We start from the raw sequence: 25,553 nt of genomic DNA on the forward strand, positions 1-25,553 counted from the left end.
AATCTTTGGGGGAAACAGTACATATACAAAGGGAAAAAAAATCTCAAAAATTATCATTAACATCTATGAACACAATGTGTCTAAGAACAAAAGTACAATGCTATTTTCTTCAAAGGGGGGCACTTAGGAACCAAAAATGAGACACTGGAAATTCATATACATTAAAAAGAAATTAAATTCCAACAGAAAGCATGGAAGATAAGACTAAGGTTATCTCCCACAGAGAAAACACAGAAACAGAAAAGAATATAAGAAAGAAAACGGAGAAATTATAGAACTAACACAGGAGGGCTAATATGCACACAACAAAACAGAGGAACAAAAATCATTAAATAATTCAAGAAAACTTCCAAGAACTGAAGGACATTAATTCCAAGATTGAACAGGCCCATTAAATTCCCTACAGTCCTCCAGATTAAAACAGATTCACACCAATATGCATCCTGCTGCAACTGTAGAACACTGATTCCAAATTTCCAAGGAAAAAAAGGATCAAAAAAATTAGAATAGTAACAGACTGATGGATCCTGGATGCCAAAGGAAAATAAAGCCTTCAATATTCTGAGCAAAAGTGATTTCCAATCTAGAGTTTTATATCCAGCCCCATTATCAAAGAAGCAGTAAAGAAGAATGGCCATTATCTGCAAACTCCCAAAGAATCTCTCTCCCCCCACCCATGCTACCTTTTCTTAAAAGCCACTGGAAGATGAATTCTGCCAAAAATGAAGAAAAGGTGGAAAAAGAGAAATGGGGTTCAAGAAAAAAGGTACCCAACATACAAAGATGCCAGAGGAAATCCCCAGTGTGATAGACAAGCAGGATAGAAGTCAGAATTGGTTTTCAAGGTGAAATTGACAGACTGTTCAATATACACGGATCTGGCCAAAGAATACTTACATAATATGGAAGAATGTAGGAAAAATAAAAAGATGTGCAGAAAGAGCAAAATGCTAATAAGATACTACACACTGTTCAATCACAAATGTGGTTCACATCGTCATGAGGATGTGAGTGTGGAATGTAGATCATTGGTGTTTACGTAACTTCTTGGGAAGATGGCAATTACTCTTCTGGGGAGTAGAATCTTAAAAGTAGTATTTATGTGTGAAAGAAAACAAAAACCTCAACTTTCATAAAATACTAGATGAAAAACCTAGTAGTGGTAGCAAAATAAGCAATTTTATTCAAAAATATGAAGAGTAATCACCAAAAAAAAAAAAAAAAAAAAAAGACTAAAAGATCTTTGAGTGGTTGCTTCTGGAAAATCAAAATGGGGAAAGGGAATTGTAGGTTTACTATTTTTGCAACAATTCTCATACGGATATTTTTTCTTCATTAAACCATCTGTGTACATGTATACCTTTGAACCTGCAAAAGCTAAATTTAAAAAAAAAATCCAGTGGCTACAAAGAACATCCTAATATTTAACAGTTCTATAAACTACTAAATCGGTTCTGTCTATTGCTAATTTCAACTTGAATTTTCCTAACCAAGGTCACATGAGGTTCTCCCCTCATTAGGACAGAGGTCCTCCTATTTATGTAACAAATCTATTTTTGTTTGTTTGCTAAATGGCAAACAAACTAATTTTTTAGTTTGACGCTACTACTAATTAATTCAGATTCACTGGATGGCTCCTAAATTCTGAGAATGTGTGTCTAGCTCTAAACCACCAGAGCATCTCAGACAATAAAACAAATACATACCTCCCCTTCTAACTGGTGAGCTCAATAAAAAACCAAGTATTATACCTATAAGCTCCTTATCAGTAATCAGGTGGACACTGTGTTAAATAAGCACTGCAATCAACAAACCACACTGAGGTATTTCCTAAAGTTCAGACAGCCCCAATCACCGCATTTCCACTAGATTTCTGTCTCAACAATAATCCATACTATGACCAAAATGAATCAGTATTACCATTCAACAGACATTTCAAATAGAATCTCCTATAAAATTCTTAGGTCTCCAAATTTTGACACCAATTATAAAGACAGCCCTCACTGAAAACTGATCAAATCAGAAAGATAAATACATAATCAGGGCACTTGGGAGGCTCCATTGGTTCAGCGTTTGACTCTTGATTTCAGCTCAGGTCATGGTCTCAGGGTTATGAGATCAAGCCCCGAGTAGGGCTCCATGCTGGGCATGGAGCCTGCTTAAGTGTGTGTGTGTGTCTCTCTGTCTCTCTCCCTCTGCCTCCCCAAAATCCCCTGCCCTCCCCTCGCACTCTCAACCTCTATTAAAAAAAAAAAAAGAAAGACATAATCATCAAGGCATTACCGTAAGCACAAATGTTAAGTTTTGTCAGGCTCGTTTAAAACACCAGAGAATCCAACATTTTCAAGAATGAGTCACTGCATGTCTCTGGTCTGAAATGTGTTCTTCCTCCCACTTCCAAATCACGTTCCCAGGAAAAGAAACAAACTTACCTTTCACAAGCTCGGACAGTCCATGCGGCAATTATCCATAACGAGATACTAAACACCAAGAGTACAGTTCCTGGACAGATAGTCATTAGAGTCTTCATAACAAAACGGGTATTGAAGTTTATCTTATTCAGTGCTCCGATGCTTCGAGAGGAGGCATCGGTGAAAAGTTTGCTATGTAAGAGCATGACTCTGGCGATCAGATAGAGTCTTAAGAACATCGGTATAGATAAAATAATGTCCACATCGGCGGTGGTTGTGGATGGGGCATAGGAGAAGGCAAGCCGGGCCGTCCATGTGAATGTGTAATTCCCAGGTATGGGATGGATAGCACACACCAGTATTTCCAAGCAGATGAAGAAAATACGCTCATAAGTCATGGCTATTCTCCAGTCATCTGCTCCGTTGTCCACCATGAACAACTGAAAAAATAAAGTAGAAAGTCAGCTTCAGTATGGCATGAATGGTCTACAAGGGTTAGTGCAGAGTTGAAAGATACATAACGCATGACTCTTAGCGACTGTGGCGAGCTAATGGGTGTAAAATGCTTAAATGCTAGCCAGGGACGCTATTTTGAGAAGATGGTCTTGGCACGAAAGGAGAACTGCATCTGGCAAAAACCGAAATGAGAAACTTGCTCCACGGGAGCTGAAATTATTCTGGGGTCGATGCTCCCGCAGGATTGGGTCAGTTACATCATTTTAAGAGAAGGGGTTTGGGGGCTGATGGGTACGGCGATCCTGCCTGGATGGAGCCGTACTGGACTTTGCCTTAGGAGGAATCTGTTCTCCTCATCAAGCGTCTGGATCTAACCCTTTCCTCATTTCTAACCATGTTCCAGGTGGAATCTATTTACAGTGCCTCTGTGGTCAGCTGTAGCCTGTAATGCAACTGCACATGAGCGCCCTTACAGGAAATCTCATCTGCTTCGGGGACAAAATCACAAGGGACCACAGACAAATGGGGCAGAAACATTTCTTCCAGCTTCTCCACCTATTAGTCTACCTTCTCTTGTCTTCTCTTCTTCCTCAGCCTTCCCTTTGATTATTAACTCGCTTCCAATCTTTCTTTAAAGATTCTTTTTTAGAAATTTCTAACACTCCTCACACCACAGTGAAAGAAAAAGGAAATAGATGTGTAAGTAGATAGAGAAAGAGACAGGCAGGCAGGGGGACAAGAAAAGGGACAGGAAAGAAAGTTTGCTGTCTTCCCTGGCTTCTCAGTAAACAGGTCCACCAGGCTCTGGGAGTCCGTAAACAACCAGAGGCATCTGGAACTGTGCGGTGACATTTCTGACTGCACAGTGACTTGTGGGGGCTCTGGCATTTAGAGCCAGGAAGCCAGGGGTGCCAACCACGCTGCAGTTCTGGGAGTCCCACGCACAAGAAGGACCTGTCTGCCAGAATGCCAGTGGCGCTCCCCCACTAAGAAAGATGACATATTCTGTGCCTTTTGGTAAGTAGGAGACTCTTGGGGAGCAGTAAGCAGAAAGCATGAGATGACAGTCACCCAAATGAGAACAGTGCCTCCTCAGGTAAATGAATCGCAAAGGAGGTGGGCAGAACAGGTCTGCTCCCTGGCTGAATCCCATGTACTCTGCTCTTCTAGAGTCAGGAAAGCCATCTTCCCATTTTGGCTACAAATTCTCATTCCAAGTTAATTAGTCTGCAGGGCAGAGCTATTTCCCATGGTGCTAGTCCAACACTGCCATCGGTGGCACTTTGCAAGGACAGGAATCTGACAACAAAATTTACCTGGCACCTCAAGGAGGTGGATAACCAGCAGAATCTCTCATAAACATACCAAATTTTAACAAATTCAGTTAGATTGGGCAATATAATGGCTTGAGGCATATGCCTTTGTCGTAAGTTTTCATCTAGGGACCTTGCAATGTTTGACAAATGCTAATAAACATAGTATTTTTCCAGTTTTCAGTAAAGAAACAGATCACAAACACAGAGCAGGCCAAGTGGGCTATAGAAATATCCTTGCTCAGTCTCGCCACTTCCAATAGCTCGTTGGCATAAAGGAATAATATATACAAAAAGACTGTACTGATATAATGGTAGGAACCTGCTCAGCTTTGCACCAGTGAGTGTTTACTGGGTACTGTATAACTCTAAAGGAATGTGATCCCAAAATTTCTTAAGATGTTTACATCCAAAAGAATGTGCCCTCAAACTAGTTACTCTGAGAGGCTATATACATTCCAAAGATGCTGTCACTGCTCTCTTTAGAAACTGCTGTCAGGGCCTGGCACAAGTCACATAAGAAAAACAGTTCTGTTATTTAAATCCACATTTCCATTTCTACTGAAAACGGTATTACCCAGCTTGATTGTCTACTTTCTTCACCAAACTTGGCTCTGGATGCCTTGGCAAAAAAGTCAAAGCCACCCCCAAAAACTCCACCCCAAGACTCCAGATAGCCGTAAGCTGTGCCACAGATTCTGCGTGCAATTCCAAGACAGCCTTTCCACATACCATTCTGGGCAAGAGCAGCATAAATGCAGAAGTACCTTCCGGGATCACTGGGGAAGAAATGCCAGGTTAGGTGGAGAATTTGGATACTGCTCCCCAAGAGTCTCCTAACCTTTCCAGGACTGGCCCTCCCTCCATTACTCACAACACACCTGCTCCTCTGACTGCCCACGCTGCTTCTCACCCATCACTTCACCTGGGATCTCACCAACAACCTAAGCAGCCTCCCCCTTTCATCTACAGGTGGGTCCGCCCAGGTAACCTCCAACTCTGGATTCAACAACCAGGCTGCTACAGGTGGACTGGGGCCACCTGTGCCTTTGTACTCAGCTGAACTCTCAGTATCCCACGGGACCTTTCTCCCATCCTCCCCAGCACCTGCTCTGAACCATCATCTTTTCCCCTCACCATCTCTTGGCACCCCTCTCTCTCTCAACAAGCTGTGCCCCCAAGATCAGAAATGCCCTCTACTTTATACTTCAGCAAGTTGGTACTTGCCACATCTCACCTTTTTCTGCTTGTTTTCCTTTTCTTTTGTCCAACCTGTCTAAAGCAAGACTGTACCCCAAACCAGGTCTTCTGCGCTGAGAACAGGGTTTCTGTGCTTCCTCCCTCAGCAGAGTACACAAGTAAGTGCAAATCTCAACTGTTTGTGAGAAACAAAGGAAAGCAAACAAACAAGAACCCCCACTGGCTCTGCACTGCAGGTGATACTCATTTTCTCAACTTGCTTTCAGAATTCCCCCAACACACCACCCATGGGGCTTTGGCCCCCACCAGCCCACTAACACTATTCTTGTTAAGGACACTTGAGATACCTTAATTATGAAATCTAGCCCTTCCATTTGACTTGTTACTTGATCTACCTGACATCAATCACCCCTTCCCACCTAAAAAAGATCTCTTCTCTGGGTTTCATATATAGTTTTTTTTTTTTCATCTGCTGCCACTGCGAAAGATCCAACCCTTTCCTTAAAAAATCCACCTTTCTCCTCCCCAACCAAGTGCCGCTGCTCTACTATGTCCATCTCTGACTTCTATCATTCTGTCCTTTCTTGGGAGATCTCTTCCATGCCTTCCATCTCCACTACTAGAGTCTTCTACTGGAAGCTATCCTCCATCCTTTAATGACCTCTCTAAAATGTGCATGATAGCAGCCCATCGTCCTCAAGATGAAGAGCATTCAAGAGCCCCCATTCTGCAATCAGCTTTTCCCTATCTCTTCAAACTCAGTGCCTACTGCCTCTGATTGCAGGGCTTCCAGAACACACTACCCCAATGGTGCTTCCATGTTTTCCCATGGCCTGAAAAGTCTTCCCACCTAGCAAATTCTTACTCCTTTAAGACCAAACTCCATGGTCACTTCTTTTCAGGACATTGGCCATGCCCTAGCCAAATCTATACATCCCCACTCCTCTGCTCCATGCTTCCTCTATGTGCCTCTTAATGGTGCTTATTGATACCAGAGGACAGTAACAATTTCTTTGGAAGATTACCACCCCTACTCATCAGTGAGGCTCCTCGAGGACAAGAACCACACTTATTAAATGAACTATCCTAATCACTGCATAGGTCCTAATGTTAATTGGATAGCTCACAGGAGATGGGAATACTAAAGCATAATACGAATGAAATAAATGTACATCATTTCTCAAATTTGTATACGACACATCCTACTAAATGCTAAGTCATTACAGCGACATAATTTTGCAATTCCACAGGAAGTCCAGAGAATATTCTTCTTCAGTAACTTCCCCAGAAAAATCTCTTATCACAGAGTTGCTTTTCACAAGGGGCTTAATTGACACCTAAAATTAGTTTATTTTGGTTTCATTTTATCATGGTACCTATTTCAGTGCTAGAGTTAAGGGAGAAAAATTTTTTCTCTTCTACTTTTCACATAATCCCCAGCCTTAATGGCTGCTTATCCTTTTGTTTATCCTTTCATTTGCTAAATACCCAGTGTACTGGATACACACGATGCACCAGGTAATGTGCTACTAGCCATACAGCAGGATGTACAGCAGACAAGAGGTCAGCTCCATGAAGCTAACATTCACCAGGAGAGAGAGACAAAGTTAAGAGAGCAGACCTGGAGCAATTTAATAAAGTAATTATGTCTGTGGACACTGCCATAAAGGAAACACTCTTTATGAGATGAAATAGGGAAGAATAAACTGGAAGTGACAGCAGATGTGGGCATCAGGGAAGACACGTGGAGGAGTACCATTATCAGGAGAGCCCTGGATAAGATGGAGAGCCAGCCATATAAACAGCCAGGAGAAGAACTTTCTAGGCTGGGGAAACAGCACGTGGAAAGGCCGTGGGCTTCACAAAGCTTAGCGTGCTTAAGGAAATAAAAGGATGCCAGGGTTTCTGAAACTAGATGATGACCGGGCAGACTGGAAAGAGATGAATTTGAAGAGACAAATTGGGATCAGACGTGCAGGGCGCTGTTGGCCACAGTATTGAAACTGGATTTCATTCCAGGTGCAGCGGGAGCCCACCGAACGGTATCAGGCAGGAGGGGGATATGATCCCGTTTATGGCTGTAGGGGTTCATCCTGACTGTAAGGGAAGCCAGGGGACACAAGGGAGGCTACAAGGGAGGAAGTTCTACTGCAGCTGATTGGTTGTAGTTAATATCCCTCTGACCTGGACTGGGGGGGTGGGGGTTGCCATGGAAATGGAGACAGTGGGCGTGCTAGAGATAGAGTTTGCAGATCTTGCTAGAACTTGCTGATGGGCTGAATGTGGGAGTGATAAAAGAAAGAAAAGAATCATAGGTGGCTGAGCCTATGAAAAACACAGTGGATGGCCTTGCCATTTCCTGACTACAGTGGGCTGGTGGGGGGAGCAGGGGAGGAAAGAAAAGATTCTATGTTGGCCACCATCATCTGAGTACAGACGCCAAGTAGGCAGCAGTATATGCAAGCCACCGAGAAGCCTGGACTATTGGGATGAACTTTGAAGGTATCAGCATCTAGGTACTTTTCTCAGATGAGGTAGAAAGAAAAGGACAGGACACATGACCTGCAGAACCCCAAATGCAGAGGGCAGCTGGAAGGTCAAGCTGGTCTGTGTGCGAGGAAGACAGCAAAGTGTGTGAGGGGTCAAGAGTGGGGGCTGTCAATCGAAACTGCAAAACAATATACTTTCTGTACCCTTCTAAACACTGCAGTTATTCAACAACTGATCCCATGTCAAGCATTCAAACCCACCTACAAAAAGTATTCTGATTATATTCCATATGATCAATACATGTGATAGGATTCTTTTTAAATATTCATTTATTTATTTGAGAGAGAGAGAGAGAGAGAGAGAGAGCGCGTGCACATGAGCAGGATGGGGAGGGGCAGGAGGAGAAGTAGGCTCCTTGCTGAGCAGGGAACCATCCCATGACCCTGGGATCATAACCTATATGATTGGTTTTTAGCTCACTTTTGAGGGACTTAGAGTAATCCCAATGACAGATACTAAAACATCTTTATATTCATTTTTCATGTGGATGTTCGTAAGACAGGTTTTAAAAAGCAGGCATGACAGTTGACCATGCTCACCTTCCAGAGCTGTGGTCAACAGTCTTCACCACAGGTCTAGGGTAACCTGCAGGCATAACACAGAATGTGTCCCCAGAAAATACCCTCCCACAAGATTCATCTTCCCAATGCAACTGTTTTTTAACTGCTCTGATGCCCAAAACATTATATTCAAAGCCCACTTTCCAAGAGGAATTGGCAGTGAGTGTCAGTAGCAGGAAGAGGGTCTGGAGTGTAGTGAGAGAGGCCTGCCTCAGGATCAGGTCACCTGCTGGCATCAGGACCTCTGCTGAGCCAGCTCTCTGGATGGAGGGGCTCTGATGCAGAAGCCCTCACTGCCTTCTCTGTGGGCTTTTCCCCCTCAATGAGATTACAAGACCTATGGTCAGATCTGGGACAGTGTCTTACACAGCCTGCATTTCCTTTCTAGTAAAAAACCCCGGGCAGTGCTCAGTGCAAAAGTGGTGCTTAAAAACACAGATACTGAGGAGTGCCTGGGTGGCTCAGCAGCTAAGCATCTGCCTTTGCCTCAGGTCATGATCCTGGGGTCCTGGGATCAAGTCCTGTATCAGGCTCCCAGGCTGGAGCCTGCTTCTCCCTCTGCCTATGTCTCTGCCTCTCTCTGTGCCTCTCATGAATAAATAAATAAAATCTTTAAAAAAAATACTGAATAAAAATGCAGTCATGGATACAAGTAAATATAGATTCAATAGCCAGAAAAAGTAAATATAGGTAAACTAGTCAGGAAAATTCTATAAAGGAACAATAATAATAAGGGAGAAGATACCCCCATAGATTATTAAACAGTCATAATTAAAACCATATGCTACTGGAATATAAAATAACTGAGAGACCAGAGGAATAGAACAGAAAATCCAGGGGATCCCTGGGTGGCTTAGTGGTTTAGCACCTGCCTTTGGCCCAGGGCGTGGTCCTGGAGTCCCGGGACTGAGTCCCACATCGGGCTCCCTGCATGGAGCCTGCTTCTCCCTCTGCCTCTCTCTCTCTCTCTCTCTCTCTCTCGCTCTCTCTCGTTCTCTGTCCCTCATGAATAAATAAATAAAATCCTTAAAAAAAAAAGAACAGAAAGTCCAAAACTGACCCAATACCCTGAGAATTTCATAGAACCATAAAGGCTGACAATTACATCAGGGAGGACAATACAGTGTATTGAAAAATAATTTGAGAACAACCATGTAGCCATGTGGAGAGATAGGGAAGTTGAACCAGTGCCTTATAGCAAATACATCAAGAAAAAACCCAGGTGGATGAAAGATTTAGATATTAGAAAGATTTAAAAAATGAAACTACTGACATAAGAAATCACATAAAAGGTGCCTGGGTGGCTCATTGGTTAAGCATCTGCCTTCAGCTCAGGCCATGATCTCAGGGTCCTGAGATCCAGTCCCTACATGGCTCCCTGCTCAGTGGGGAGTCTGCTGTTCCCTCTCCCTCTGCTTGCCCCTCTCCCTCTGCTTGTGTGCGCTTTCTCTCTGTATATGTCAAATAAATAAAATCTTTAAAAACAACAAGAAATCATGTAAGAATTGTTTTTGTAAGCTCACAAAAATAAAGGCCTTTTAACTGACAAAAACACCAGAGCCTTAAAACATGGATACATTTAACTACATCAAACTTCTGTTTTCTGTACCTGGTCAAAACTATAATAAAAGGAAGTTAAAAAGACAAATACCATGTGGGGAAAATATTCACAACTGTTCATACAAAGGACTCATTTCCCTAGTATATGTAAGTTCCTACAAATCCTTAAGAGACAAGCAGCCCACCCTGCAAAAAATGGATAAAGGACATAAACAGGAGGTCATGGAAAAGGAACTCAAAATTTTAAAAAATATTTTATTTATTTGAGAGAGTGAGTGAGAGAGACAGAGAGAGAGAGCAAGAGTCGGGGAGGAGCAGAAGGAGAGGGAGAGGGAATCCCTGGGTGGCTCAGCGGTTTAGCGTCTGCCTTTGGCCCAGGGCGTGATCCTGGAGTACCCAGGATCGAGTCCCATGTCGGGCTCCCTGCATGGAGCCTGCTTCTCCCTCAGCCTGTGTTTCTGCCTCTCTCTCTGTCTCTCTCATGAATAAATAAATAAAATACTAAAAAAAAAAAAAAAAAAAAAAAAAGGAGAGGGAGAAGCAGACTCCCCTGCTGAGCAGGGAGCCTGATGTGGGACTCAGTCCCAGGACTCCGGGATCGTGACCTGAGCCGATGCCAGATTCTTTACTGACTGAGCCCCCCAGGTGCACCGAAAAATGTCTCTTAAACCTTTTTTTTTTTTAAAAAAAAAAAAAAGATGCTCAACCTCAATCATTGGAAGAAATGATTTTTTTGACCTGTTATGTTGTAAAAAGATCAAACAGCTCTGTAACATACTATGCTAGTAGACGGATGGGGATGAAGCTATGCTCATACATTGTAGGTGGAAGGATACAGCCATATGACTCCTGAGGGGGGCAGGCTGCCAGGTCAGAAAGGGACATAATCTTTGACCAAACAATTCCACTTCTTCAAGTGAAATGTTTCCTATTGATATATTTGCCCATGTGACTGTCAACATAGAGGATCGTCTGTTAGAGCATCGCTTGTATATTAGCAGAAGATTAGAAATGATCTAAATATTCATTGCTAAGAGAAGGGGTTCAACACATTAGGGACTTCTACAAAATGGAATAGCAGGGTATTAGAACAAGATAAGGAAAACTGTTAAATGCTATTGAAGAAAGTGATCTAGGAGGTAACTGGGCTTAACAGCTAACACAACTCTACTACTTGTATAGTTTTGTTAAGGGGGAGAACGTATATTTCTATGTGCATGAAATAGCTCTGAAAGAATATTCTAGAAACAATGATAAGTATGGCTTAGGGGAGCTGAACTGAGTGGCAGGGGATCAGAAATGGAAGGGGGACTTTCAATTCCACAATCTTGAATACCTTTCTATTTCAGAGCCATGTAAATAAATAAATTTTATTAATTAATAGGTTAATTAATAAAAATAAGGAATCATTATTGGTACCCAAGAGATAAAGGAACAGTGGGAAAAAATCAGGTCATGAGACATTCACAAGCATCCTCACAAACAGTCTCCATGTGGAAGACTGCAAAACCAGAAAGCCCTAGCCACAAATACAAGCTATAGAACAAAACACAGCGAATCCAACTTATATCTAAAATATTCTGCTGCTAAATGGAACCTTGAACCATGACATTACATAACTGTTTCTAGCAGCATGAACAAAAATAAATAAGCTTTCTTGGTTAACCTTTAAACCAAATATTCAATAAAACCAAGCTCTCTCTTTTTCACCCCGTTCGGTTATTGAATGCTTCTATTTGTTAAATTGTGTGGCTACAAAGATTAAAAAGCCTCTCGGTGTTTGATGAGGAAGAGAAATACAAATGAATGTTTACAGTGCCTGTGGAAACAGCCCCAGCAGAGGAGGGACCAGGGGAGGAGGCTCCCTCATGGGACAGGACATGGTACCTACACACCTCCCTTCCTCTCCTGGATCATTCATGAAAACGAGGACCATGGCCTTCCAAGTTCAATTCTAGGATATCAGCAGGATAACGGTCCCCAAGAAAATTCAGGGCAATGTGTTCATCTGAAAAAAAAATGCCCCTTCCTGAAAAACTGGATTTGTATAAAAATGAGTAAAAAAGCCACTACAGACACAAGCCAAATAATGAGTCTCTTTACTGAAGTCTGGCCAAGACTAAGTCAACACCGAAGTGAGAACATGACTGTCCATCGCAGATTGGCCAAAGGACAAACAGGGAAAGAGAGAAGTCTTTTCAATGGCCTCCCTGAAATGTCCTATATGACCCTCTGCCCAGAACCGTAGGAGGCAGATAGAGGAGAGCTATGTTCAGAATTCATGTTCAATGTCCAGTCCTGAGCAAAGAAACAAACAAACAGCACTGGTATTTGTCATTCTCTTGCCCCAAGCCTGTTACCTTTCCTGGCTTTTGGAGCCTCCCGCACACTTGCACTGCCCTGAGAGATTCCTGCCTCTAAGAAGGAGGATTTCAGAGCCAATGTAGTAAAGTCATATTCACTGGAACTGCTCACTCCTCCCTGGGCAAAGAGTGTGGGCAAACCAACTTGCCTGGAATGCAGGAAACCAAAGGCTCAGATTCCAGATATTCTAACTTGTCATATGACCTTGAGAAGTCATTTAAACTTCATGGACCTTATTTCCATCATCTGTCGCATGGAGATAATGTGCTTTGCTGTCTCTGAAACTGTGATGAACACACATTGTACATCATGGATCACCTGTCAATTGGCTAACCCAAAGCCATTCCCATCCCTCTCCTCCCTCGGTCGTCTCCATTCCAGAAATACCCACGTTCCCACACTCTTTTGCAGGTATGCGTAGCCATGTGATGCAGCTCTGACCAGAAGTCAGAAGCAAAAGATTGTTGGAGGACTAATTAGGTGGGCTTTGCTTTTTTGGGTAGGATTAACAGCTGGCTGGCAATGCTCTCTCTTCCTTCCCTTCCTCTAACCCCAAACAAGAGGTGATGCTGGGTGTGCAGCAGCTGTCTTGTGACCATAAGAAAAAGGCCACAAGAATCACAGGAACGCCAGCCCCAACATCTGAGGCCACTGAGCCAGGAATCAATCGTCCTATTTGTGCAAGCCACTCACACTGTTAGCTGGGGGTTTTCCCCCATTTGAGCAGCCAAAAGTCACTGCTACATTTAACTTAATACACATTGAAGTGCTGTGTGAGGCTCCATAAAAGATAAAGAATAATCATTAATTAAAACACTTCATGGAGAGAACGGTCAAACAATTCAAAAGGGATGCATCTCAATTATTGGAATTTAAAGCACAGTAACTATTGAGCAGTGGAGTTACTTCTGGGTGGGTGGCTTTGGTTCATGCCTTTTAAATATCAACCAACTGCTCAGAATATCGTGTAGTGTGACTCATAGGAAACACACACACATTTTGGAGCCAGAGAGGCTTGGATTTCATTTCTGGCTTGACCACTTACTAACTAAACAGTGGTGTGCAAGATACTTAATCTCTCCAAACATTGGTTTGTTCATCTACAGAAATTTAAAATACTGTCAGTCTCGTGTGGTTATTGATGAGGCATGAGCCACTCTGCTGACCTGAATAAAAGTGACCCTATGAATAAGTAATAGTATTCCATAAGCCTTCATGGCAGAGGAGGAAGGAAATTTGGTAAGGAAGGTCATTAAAGCAGTTAGTGTTGAAAAGAGTTCTAGAAACTTCCACAGGCCCTGTTTTTAAATGAATTCTTATCGTTTGCTCAAATTGGGAGTTTCTGAAATTCTCCCCTCCTGACTTACACAAGAGCTCTACCTACAGACCAAAATCCTAGAACTACCTGCTGAGGTCCAGCAAAAGGTAAGGTTATCATAAATCTATACCCTGCTGCTCTTACAACTTATTTAAAATCTTCGCTCCCTTTCATGTGGCTTTTCTCAACTGTGTCCACATCTCCTGCAGCCCTTGGGCATTTTACACTTGGTGATGTATTACCAGGCAATTTTTCTCATGCAGCCTGGGAATTTATGTAAGTTCACTCTAGAAATTACTTCTGAACTTCTCCAGAAAGCAAAAAGAATTCTTCTTCCCTCCTTGGCTTCTCCCAACAGTGATGTCAGAGAAAACGCTAAGGTGAATGGTTGAGGAGCCTGTGCTCTAGGATCCAGATTCTGGCAGATTTATGTCTTTACTTTCCACCTCTGACTAGTTCTGTGACTTCAGGAAAATGACTTAAACTTTCCACAAATCTCAGTTTTATCATTCAAGGAGGGTCTATCACAGCATCTCTCTCATGGAATCAGACAGTGCTCAACAAATGTTAGTTTCCTTCATAGTAATTCATGTCAGTACTGGGACCACAGCTGGCCCCCCATGAATGAATGTACTCTTAATGAACTATGGAGAAAGATGAGAAGGACAGACATACTGACACCACTGGTTATAGCTACTGGAAAGGATAAACCACCAGATTAGAGGAAATGAGAAATTGGGAAAAAAAAAAAAAAAAGTGACCCTGGAAGAATTTAACTAGTTTTTCATCAACAACACTTATGTTGACCATATATACATTTTTGAGAAGTGTCCTCAAATCATTTTGGTGGTTGGTAGGGGATAAATCTTAAGCAAAGTAAAACAGGTGCAGCAAGTCCTAAAAAGCCACGAGATAACTAAATATGAACCAACTCCGCTGATTCGAAAAATTCAATCCGAAATCATAAAAACCGCATATTTTCATTTGAAGCATTATAGTAATTATGCTGCATAGCTAAAATGTGTTATCATCCCCTTAGTTTTTTTAAGTGCTTAAAAAGCTAGCTAAAAGCCAGTCACATTTATTATCTCATTGTCCCTTATAACAGTCCAATTAAAGGACAGACAATTGAAAGAATTGGTCACGGTCACAATTACGAATTACTGGGGGGGCAGGGGGAAAACGCAGCTCAGGTTCATGCCTTCCAGCATTCACATCCTTTGATGAGGGCATCAGGCTGAACTGAAAGGTTGGATGCAGATCAAATATTTATAAAGCAAACGCTTCCCCACTAATTTACATTATGATTTCTAAAATGTCACATCTTCACTCCCTGATGATCCTGGGTGACGGTCGTTGTTTGGACCTCCTATTTCTCTAGCAGGAGCAAACACTTGAATAAACCCGCACGTTGCACTCAATGTCCCATGGTAACAGAAATAGACTGCTTCCAAGTTCAGGCTTTCTCCAACTCAGATATCCTTCATCCTTGATGCATTTTTTTTTCTACCTTTGGTTGTACAGAGCCTCAAACTGTACACAGTACTTGAGATGAAATTTGAGAGCTGTTTTAAAGTGTGTCTGACTCACTATATGTTTATAGGGCCAGGCACTGCTTTGATCTGTTAGCGTGTGTTCATGGACTTAAAACAGATAACCGCTCAAGAAGGTAAATACTGTTATCATCATCCCCATTTTAGGAATGAAGAAACAGGGTCAGGGGTTAGAGAATGAGCCAACGTTGTATGGTACTGAAGGAAAAGGCTAGAATATGAATCCAAGCAACCCAGCTTCACAACGCGTGTCCAGAGTAAAAAGACTGCTGCCCATCACTTAGCCAGTCATAAAACAATTTTAGGGGTGCCTGGGTTGGCTCAGTTGGCTAAGCATCTGACTCTTGGCTTAGGCTTAGGTCATGATCTCAGAGTCCTGGGCCTGAGCCCCACATCCTGTTCTGCACTTAGCAGGGAGTCTGCTGGAGACTCCCTCTCCCTCTGCCCCTCCCCCTCCAAGTGCCCGTGCATGCTCTTTAAAAATAAATAAGAATCTTCAACAAAAAATAAAACAATTTTAAGAACACACACAACACAGTAACAACATCAAATGAACCTATATGTTAATGACAAGTCTGATTATCTAGGGCTCTAGCAGGTAACCAAGGAGAAAACGTATCAATAGAGAAGCAAACAGCATTGAAGGAAGGAGAATTACTACATTTTGTAAATCATTTGTAGCTAGAAGTAGTGGCAGAGAGAAAAGGCACTCAACACACACACACACACAGTAAAAAGCAGATAGAAGGTCTCAAAAGACCGAACAATCTTCTACAGCTCAATCACCAAAAGGACATCAGCGCATTATAATACAATGCAGTATTTCATGTTCCAAAAAGTAATGCTGACTTTTAACACAGCCTCCATGAGATTCAACAGATCCTCTTCTTGAAAACAAGAGTGTACAAAATCATTATACCTATGTCTACATTTTAGAAATGCTTCGACCTAGACTATTAAAATAAAAATTGATGTGAAATAACTGATTATCCTCTCCTTCAAAGTTCTACAAGGAAATGAGTCAGCCTAGCTGTCTCCACACAGGTAAGCTACCTTTCAAGGAGGGGAAAAAAAGGTGAAGGATGTTTTCAGACACAAAGATTAAGAGCAGAAGTGGCTACTCCAAGACATGCTAAGAAGGAAGAGAAGTGAGAAGGAAACCAAATCCAGAAGCAAGGAGCTTGAGGGGCCAAGAAACAGGTCAGCATGCTAGTAAGGCTGAATAAAAACTGACTGTAAATCATTACTGTCAATAACATAATCATAATGGGCTAATTTGAAGAAGGTTGGAAAAGCAAGATATAAATAAAATCTTGGACATCAATAATGTAGATGGAGGGAGGAAAGGGGATTAGAATGGAGGTTTCTAAGGGTCATTGCATTGTGTGGAAGAAGAGGAATTCTAATTTCAGACATCACTAAATATATATATTTGCTAAAAATTAAAGAGTAACCACTAAAAGAGAGGAAACAAATTGTGTAACATCCAAGGTGTTGGGGGAGGGGAAGAATTTTAAAAAATCCTCACATCACCCACATAAAGAAAGGAGAAAGATAGAAGCAGTGGGAAACATTTTGAAGTCAAAATAAATATCAGAAATAGGCACCATAATAACCGTTGCTATAATGAATGTAAATGAACCAGCCTCAGCCTATACATCCAAAGTATGATGCTGAGTGGGGAAAAAAGCAAGTTGTAAAATAACAGGTATAGCATAGCATCTATGTGAAATGTAAAGAATTACAAATACTATAGATGGGTTATAAAGACATTAACATTTAGTGAACATATAAAACCATGAGCTGGAAGGCTACGCACACCATTCTGAATGGCAGGTGCTTCTATGGGTAGGAGGAGAAAAATGTGATTGGGAAGAAAATGAAGAACAATTCATCTTTGACTCTGATGTTTTTTCACCTACTTCACCTATGAGAAGATCTGGAGGGAAAAGGAAACAAAAGAGCCCTACTGCTGACAGGCAGAAAGCAAGGGAGCCTCTGGGAAGGAACCACTTCTGAAATGTCAGGGAAGCTCCTCTGAGTCTCCCTCCCAGCATGGGGCTCTGGGCCTTTCTTCTTTCCTTTGTGGCGGACAACAAAAGGTTCTGTTGGAACTGAAACCAGGGAAGAAGATGTGAAGGAGGAGTCTCCAGAATGATTCTTGGAGCTTAAGTGCTCAGTCTTGGCAACTGGGTAAACATCCCAGAGGCCCAGGATATGAGAGCCCAAAGCCCAAAGTACAAACCACAGGGAATAATTTTTTTAGATCTTTTTTTTTAATTTGAAAATTTTCTCAAGTTAGTTCCAATGGAGCATTACGAAACACATTAAACCCAGCCTGGTGACAGTCAAGGTTAAGAAAAGTGTACTACGCTGTAGCTTAGTGTTTAATTCCTCAAACTTCCTTTTTAAAAAACATTCTACTTTACTCTTCTGTGGCTGCCATGCGCTGTTATATTAATAGTTACTTTCCTGATTTTAAAAACAACACAACGAAATAAAACATTAAGCGTCAAGTCTGTTACAACTAGCCATGCCTGTAATTAACTGTAATTAAGTCCAAATCATGACTCCCAGCTCGGAACACCTACACGGTCAGACCCATCAGTCAGGGCTGGTACTGGTGATTTGTAATAAAGCTTAAACCTTATCAATTTGTATGCTTTGAATTTAAATCAGTCAGGTATTTTTTTCTTACTGTTTCATTAAAAGGGAAATAATCAGGGCACAATGAAGTCTGGTTTTCTCCAGAACCCATAGGAGGTCCATTTTTCTACCCTAACACAATGGGAAGTGACACATATCCAGTCATGACTGGATCCCATGATCACCAACCAACTGGCCTGACATATAAGTATTGATTGATCCTAAAGGTAGAATGTAGAAAGTAAGGAATGTAGAAAGTAAAGCCCCACATACTTCTTCTCAAGGAAGGTTCCCCATCAAAAAAAAGAACCACCAACCTTGCTGATAAATCAGTGGTGGTACCTAGAGGGTAGAATTGGGGCACCTGAATGGTTTAGTGGGTTAAGCATTTGCCTTTGGCTCAGGTCATGATCTTGGGGTCCTGGGATCCAGCCTCAAGTTGGGTTCCCTGCTTCTCCCTCTGCCCCTCCCCCCAGCTTGTGCATGCTCGCTCACTCGCTCTCTCTCTCTCTCTTCCTCAAATAAATAAATAAAACCTTTTTAAAAATAGAGAGGAGAGGGACACCTGGGTGGCTCAGCAGTTGAGTGTCTATCTTTGGCTCAGGGCACAATCCCAGAGTCCCGGAATCAAGTCCCACATCAGGCTTCCTGCACGGAGCCTGCTTCTCCCTCTGCCTATGTCTCTGCCTCTCTCTGTGTGTGTCTCTCATGAATGAATGAATGAATGAATGAATGAATGAAGAATGAAATGAAATCTTTAAAAAAATAGAGGGAAGATTCTGTGGTGTAAGAATTCTGACAGGCAGAAATAATGTATTTGTGGTCACTTAACCACCTAGGTCTTTACCTTATATATATGACATCACTTGTCCCTTAAATTCCTTAATGTTTATATTAAGGACACAGCGATTAAGAATCAGAGAAAGAAACCCCGCTCAATCCTTCAGAAGGCAGGAATTTTAAAGTTCCCTATTCCTTTTGAACACATTAAATTCAAAAGTAAGACTACTGCCAAGATGTGATACTGAGGATACGTGATTGTTAAATTGGCAGAGAATACACACAAATCTGAGGAAAAATAAATAAAAGAAACCAGTTTATTGTATATTCCTACACTCTAAAATTTGGAGAGAAAACAAAAAGATTGCTAAGCCTATCATAACTAAGATTTCAAATTTTATGGGGCAAACATTTTGAGCCTATACTACAGGTCAGACCATAGTAGAGACACAAAATCAACAAAATTGTCCATGATGTCGAGGAGCTCACAAGTCAGGAGACCAAAATCTATAAACAACCGTTTAAGTTCTGTTGAAAAGGCTCAACCACACTTGAGCGATTGTGCTCCTGGGCCAGTCACTTCTGTCTACTTCACTTTCTGCAGTAAGATCATAATCCTACTTCACTAAGTTATTAAATGATTACAAGATAAGCCAAGTACAGCCCTTACATGGTCCCTGACACACAGAAAAGACTGAACAAATATTACCCGGGGCATCCTCACCATGACTTATAACAGTAGTAGATCAGTACTGGTATATTATATGATGCTAACATAGGAGAAGGACAAACTAGGTCAGGAAAAGCTTGCCAGAGAGAGAGACCTGAACTGGATCCAAAGGCAGATGGATGAAAGTAGTAGATTCCAGAAAAAAAGGTGTAGCATATACACAGAAAACTGAAAGAACGGCAAGGCTTTCTCCCAACAGTTAAGGAAGGTTCCAATGGGGGGCCTGCATGTCTGTATACGGGGTAGGACGGGCTGCCCTTAACAAATTATGAGGCTGAAGGGGTGGGAGAGCTCAGATCACAAAGAACCTTCCAGGGGGCGCTTGGGTCCGCTCAGTTGGAAGCATCTGCCTTCGGCTCAGGTTATAGCCCTGGGATTCTGGGATCAAGCCCCATATCAGGCTCTCTGTTGTCCCTCTTCCTCTCCCTCTCCCCCTAATTTGTGCTCGCTCGCTCTCTCTCAAATAACTAAAATCTTTAAAAAATCATTCATTCATTCTTAAAACACGAACCAATCTGTGCACATCAAACAGCATAATGAAGACAGTTTCCTTAACGATTACTTTTGAAATGGAGTAACTTCTTCATTCAAGGCTTCAGAGTTTATCTGCACAGAGAAGGAAACATGAATGATCTGTTTCAGGTAGCAAAAAAGGGATGGCAAGTATGTGTCACCCAGGCTGTCACTCACTTCCCTATCCTCTCCTCATGGAAGCTATTAAGTAACCAATCAAGGTCTCGGCCAGTCTGGCCCTTCTGGGGGCTAAAGAATCATTCTCACTTCCGTGCTACTACAGACAGTGACCAACACCTGAGAGGAGTTAAGAGAGGAAACCTATTTGCCATCCAGCTAGAATCATCCATATCTCCTTCCCAAGAATCTTTTCCTGGACCACCATGCCATGTGGTTTGGTTGAGATGTATGTAGCTCCACTAGGGAAATATGTGAAGAAGTTGTCTGGTCTGAATAAGGGGCTAAGGTGGGAATCCCAAAATACAGCGCAGGCTCAGGCACCATCTGGGTTTTATTATAGTCCTCAGTGATCTTCTACCTCACCTTTGCGGATCATTAAATATTGGCTTCAACTCCATCTCTGTGGGTCTTTCTGAACACCCGTGTAGAGACTGATGAAAAGGACTCAAAACATATTATACAGGACAATTAGTTATGGATAAAAATGGTTCTACCACAATCTCCTTGCATCAACTTGGGTGAACTGGAATCATGTAAAATTCAGAAGAAATGACTTCCTTTATATTTTTTAAAGTAAACCAAATGTCTGAGCATTGTCAGTTTCACATGATTACTTTGTTACAGTGGTTACTAACTGGACATGGAAAATGGTGCTTTTCTCGAATATTCCAGGTGAAATCATTTGAAAGCAGTAAAGGCTGCGGTTGCAAAAGAAAAGAAAATGCAAAGGTAGAGATGTGGGTTTCAAGCTCAATTTTGCTACTCACTAGCTGAAATAAGAATTATAATCTAAAAAAAAAGAATCACAATCTAGATTAAATGAGACAATATGTATACATATACTTAGCACTGTGCCTGTTCATAGGGAGTATAGGACACATATTGCCTATTTAGATACGTATTAGTGCTTTTACCTTTCCAAGGAATAGTCATAAAGCTGTAGCTAACAAACCCTGTCTTCTCTCTTATCCTGTTCATCAATTAGTCATGTCTGTGTCTTCTATTCCCATCTCATGCCCACTCAAAAGCATTAAGGATGTTTATTAAGTCTTCCATTATCTTGCCTTCGCCTCACCTTCTCTTCTAAGACCGTATTTCTCCTCAGGCAGTCAATCTTCAGTATATTCCCTAAGGAATATCACTTCATCTCATCATTACCTTTGTTGTCAAATCTAATTTTTGAGATAGTCCCCAAATACTATAGGAGGTAATTACCAAATTCAGAGTTGACACATGCAGACTTCATTGTAGCCTCGAGGCTCCAATTCAGGAACAGGAGACTTTACTAAGAAAACCTAGCCAACCCCTTACTGTAATGGCACAAAACCCAAAGACACAGTCCTTCCACTGGATGTCACAGATTGATTACTGTAGCTTAACACCCAGGAAGACTAGAAAACACTTTACCAGGACATGCATTTTTCCTATTAATCTCAACTGCTAGACACCAGAAGGCTCACACATTCAACCGTGACACTAAACACAAACAGCCCAGGCACAGGCTCTGAACATGAGCAGCTCCAATCACGAGTTGAACAGAAGCAAGCTGCTATCCTGGGAGTGGCTGATTTCCAGAGACGGACACATGACAGGCATTTTTGAGAGCAGCTGCCATCTATCTGTTTGTTTTATGGCAGGAAGCTGCAAAAATGGACGAGGGACTAAAAGTCTCTTAATAAACATGAGAACTACAGATTCCTGAGAAAGGAACTGTCTCCCAGGTGCTTTTTCTCTGTTGGCGTTCTCTCTTAACCTCCAGAGAAAGAGGCATCTCTGCCCCCTGCCTGAAGGCAGTTATTTGGGTCTGCTAGTGTGAGCATGTGAACCCAGAGAACACAAATGCCAACATGTGAATGAACATAAGACCAGGGACTGACTTTTGTCCTCAGAGATGGCAATAATCTCCTGTAGACACCTACACATCAGACAATGAGAACTCCAATTCAGGCTGGCAAATATGCACCATAAACAACAATTTACCTTATTTACTAAACTTCTCAAATGGCTGTCTATCACACAAAGGATCAAGGAAGACAGCCAACTTGGAAATATTATGGATGCCAATGACAGTCACCTACTAACTAAAAAGCTAAGAAAACCTATTTTTCCCTGAGAGAGAGCGAGCACACATGTGCATGAACAGGGGAGGGGGAGTGTAGGGACAGAGGGAGAGAGAGAGAATCTCAAGCAGGCTCCACACCCAGTGCTGAGCTTGACACAGGGCTTGATCTCACCACCCTGAGATCATAACCCCAGCCAAAATCAAGAGTTAGACACACAACTGACTAGGTCACCCAGACACTCAATGGGAAAACCCATTTTTAAGAGCCATAGAAGGCAAAGACTTTACTGCAGATTCTTAATAAAGGAAACCATATTCCATGGCCTTCTATTCAATTCCACCGCACAATATTTTCAAAGCCTCACTCTAAACCATGATTAAAATATGGGAAAAGTTATATACATAAGAGAAGATCAATCTCATGGCTCACCTATTAATAGGTTGATAGTCTATATTATCTTGCAAGTACAATTCTCCAGATCTATGAACATTCTCATATTTTTCCAGGTTAAAGAAGAATCTGTGCAATCAACAGATAGGTATTGATAAAGGAAATTTTCAGCTTTTCATGTTTGTGGACCCTTCTCCTGGGTTCCCAGGGAAAGCTATACTTAAATATTTACCAAGGTCAAAAATGACTCTGCAAAACATCAAAGCATGGGCTCTATTTCTGCCCCTAGGAGCAATCTGAACACAAAAGATAAGAAAAAGGAAGAAACTTCCCTGGTTTCCATAATATTAAATTACATAGTCCTGCATATACTAGAAACTTAAGGTAACTTTCTGAAATGTCCTTTGTCTAATGACTTGTAACTTTTTATATAAAAAAAATGAATGTATATAACCCCACAGAAATGTTCCCTTGCCTGAGCACTCTCTTCTTTATGAACATTGTGTATCCTGGGCAGCTGTCCTAATATGAGCTCGAATAAAAGTCACTTCCTCTCTGGGCGCCTGGGTGGCTCATTGGTTAAGCATCTGACTCTTGATTTTGGCTCAGGTCGTGATCTCAGGGTCGTGAGATTGAGTCCCACATGGGTCTCCATGCTGGGTGGGAAGCCTACTTGGAATTCTCTCTCTCTCCCTTCCACCCCCACCCCTGCACACTCCCTCTCTCTTAAAAAAAAAGAAAAATAATTCTAAAAGGTGTGTTCATTTTGTGTTGACAGTCTCACCCACACCCTGGTTCAATTCCACAAGGGCAATGGATAGAAGCCTACAACAGTGCAGCCTGTGATGCAGCTTGGTGGCAAAAATATGCCCTTGAGAGGTCATGCATGGGCACACAAAAAACTCAAGGAGGCTTTGACACTCAATTATACAGAATGACAATAAATGCAAACACTGCTCAATAAAGGAAGAGAATCAAGTGACTGAAGTAATCAAAGGAGGCTTCCTAGAGAAGAGGATGTCTGAGATGAGCTGAAAAAGTCAGAGGGTGTTTTGTAAGGATCAGGAAGTCAAAGAGGATAATCGCAGTGGGAGACTCTGCAATCGATCATCTTTCAGGGAACAGTGAGCCTCAAAGAGAAAGGCTCTGCCATCAAACACAAGTATTGGAAGCTAACCTATCACCTATTAGAGCCTCCTGATTCCCAACCTCCTAAAATGGATCCAGAGCCCTGCTGGAACTGCAGAGAATCACTTCCACATTCTTTCAGCCAAATGTACAAAATTTGTCTCTATAGATACAACTACTAAAAATAGAAACAAATACACAGCTACAACTTCAACTAATGACACGGTCACCAGACTGGGGTCCTTGGACCCAACTGTAGACACGAGGCTGGACACAAAATTTAAAGGCACAGGCAAGGCATAATTGGGTCAACAGGTGCAGCTGAAGGGAAACACAGTCCCGACAAAGGTGTGGGGCTGACTCCCCAATGATGGTCAGGGAACGTTTCACAGGGGCTGATGCGGGAACTGAGTGATACCCAAGAACACAGTGTGAGGGCAATCCCAGGAAACCGGGTGCAGGTGCACAGGTGCAGTTGAACAGTACATGCTGCTTCCTACTTGGTAGATTTCATTTGCATACTAAATCTCCACTTCTGGGCATGTTTTTTAGCATTAAAATGAGGGGGAAAGTTGGGGAAAAGTCATATTTGGCACCCATCCAGGCTTGGATCAGTCTGAACAGATCTGGCCTTGCTCTTTGGTCTGTGCTCTCCTCTACAAGAAACAGATTAAAACTCAGGAGCCAGTGTCCCCCATGGCTGTTGCCAAGGTCTCTAACTGTCTCAATATCTAAGTACACTTTTACTCACTTTAATATGTAGTTTTTATTTTTAATTATTTTTAAAATATTTTATTTATTTATTCATGAGAGAGGCAGAGACACAGGCAGAGGGACAAGCAGGCTTCCTGCAGGGAGCCTGATGCCGGACTCGACCCCAGGGCCCCAGGGATCATGACTTGAGCCAAAGGCCGACGCTCAACCACTGAGCCACCCGGGTGCCCCTAATAAATGTAATTTTTAATACAGAGTCAAGCTGAATTACAAATAGTGAAAGCTAAATTTTTTGAGTGGTACAGAAATTATGAATAGAAAAATACCACTGAGTAGAAAGAGCTTATGCTACGATAAAGCATGTTTATTAAACTACTGTTAGTATTCTATGGCCCTTACAATCTCTTCTAAGATACCTTATTTCCCATACATGGTCAATTATCTGTCAGTAGACTCAGAAGCAGAAGTAGCTATGGCTGTTCCCATTTCAAAGACAAAGACACAGGGATGACTTAGGTGACTGTCACAGAGATCACAGTAAGTGTATGAACAGTTAAGAAGAAAACCACAGGCCCAGCACCAGGGTGGCTCTGTGGGTGAGCATCTGCATTTGGCCCAGTCATGATTCCAGGGTCCTGAGATCGAGTCCCGCATCAGGCTCCCTGGGGAGGGGGGGGTCTTCTCCCTCTGCCTGTGTCTCTGCCTCTCTCTCTCTCTGTCTCTCATGAATAAATAAATAAGATCTTTTTTTAAAAAGGGAAGAAAAGAAAAAGAAAACCAGAGGCCTGAAATGGCATCACTTATGTTAAAGCCCTGTGTTAGCAAACCCAGACCTAGTACCTAACCTAAATGCAATTTCAACATCCCCCTCTGCCACACAACCTTCAACTAGCTAAACCAGAATTTCCTAGTTATAATCGCTCACAGACCCCTTCCACTCCCCTTAGGAGGGAGACCTTGCCTAAAGCAATGCATTCCTTGCTAATTCCCTCTCTACCTTGAAAAACCTACCATTCTGCACAGCCCCTGGGAGCTCCCCTCTACTTGCTGGATGAGATGCTGCCTGATTCATGAACCGTTTAATAATGCCATTTAGATCTTTAGATCTACCTGGCTGAATTTTG

The 25,553-nt window shown here is 42.1% G+C and overlaps 1 protein-coding gene across 1 annotated transcript in view; it reads right to left on the reverse strand.

Annotated features, from left to right (window-relative positions):
• Positions 1 to 25,553, reverse strand: part of KCNN2 (potassium calcium-activated channel subfamily N member 2) — a 142,184-nt gene that overhangs the window by 98,740 nt on the left and 17,891 nt on the right. Inside the window, exon 3 of the mRNA XM_055302822.1 lies at positions 2,433 to 2,851. Coding sequence (XP_055158797.1) covers positions 2,433 to 2,851 — 419 coding nt within the window. The remainder of the gene's footprint in view (positions 1 to 2,432; positions 2,852 to 25,553) is intronic.

The sequence above is a fragment of the Nyctereutes procyonoides genome, unplaced genomic scaffold, assembly GCF_905146905.1.
Source record: "Nyctereutes procyonoides isolate TBG_1078 unplaced genomic scaffold, NYPRO_anot_genome, whole genome shotgun sequence".
NCBI classification, from domain to species: domain Eukaryota; kingdom Metazoa; phylum Chordata; class Mammalia; order Carnivora; family Canidae; genus Nyctereutes; species Nyctereutes procyonoides.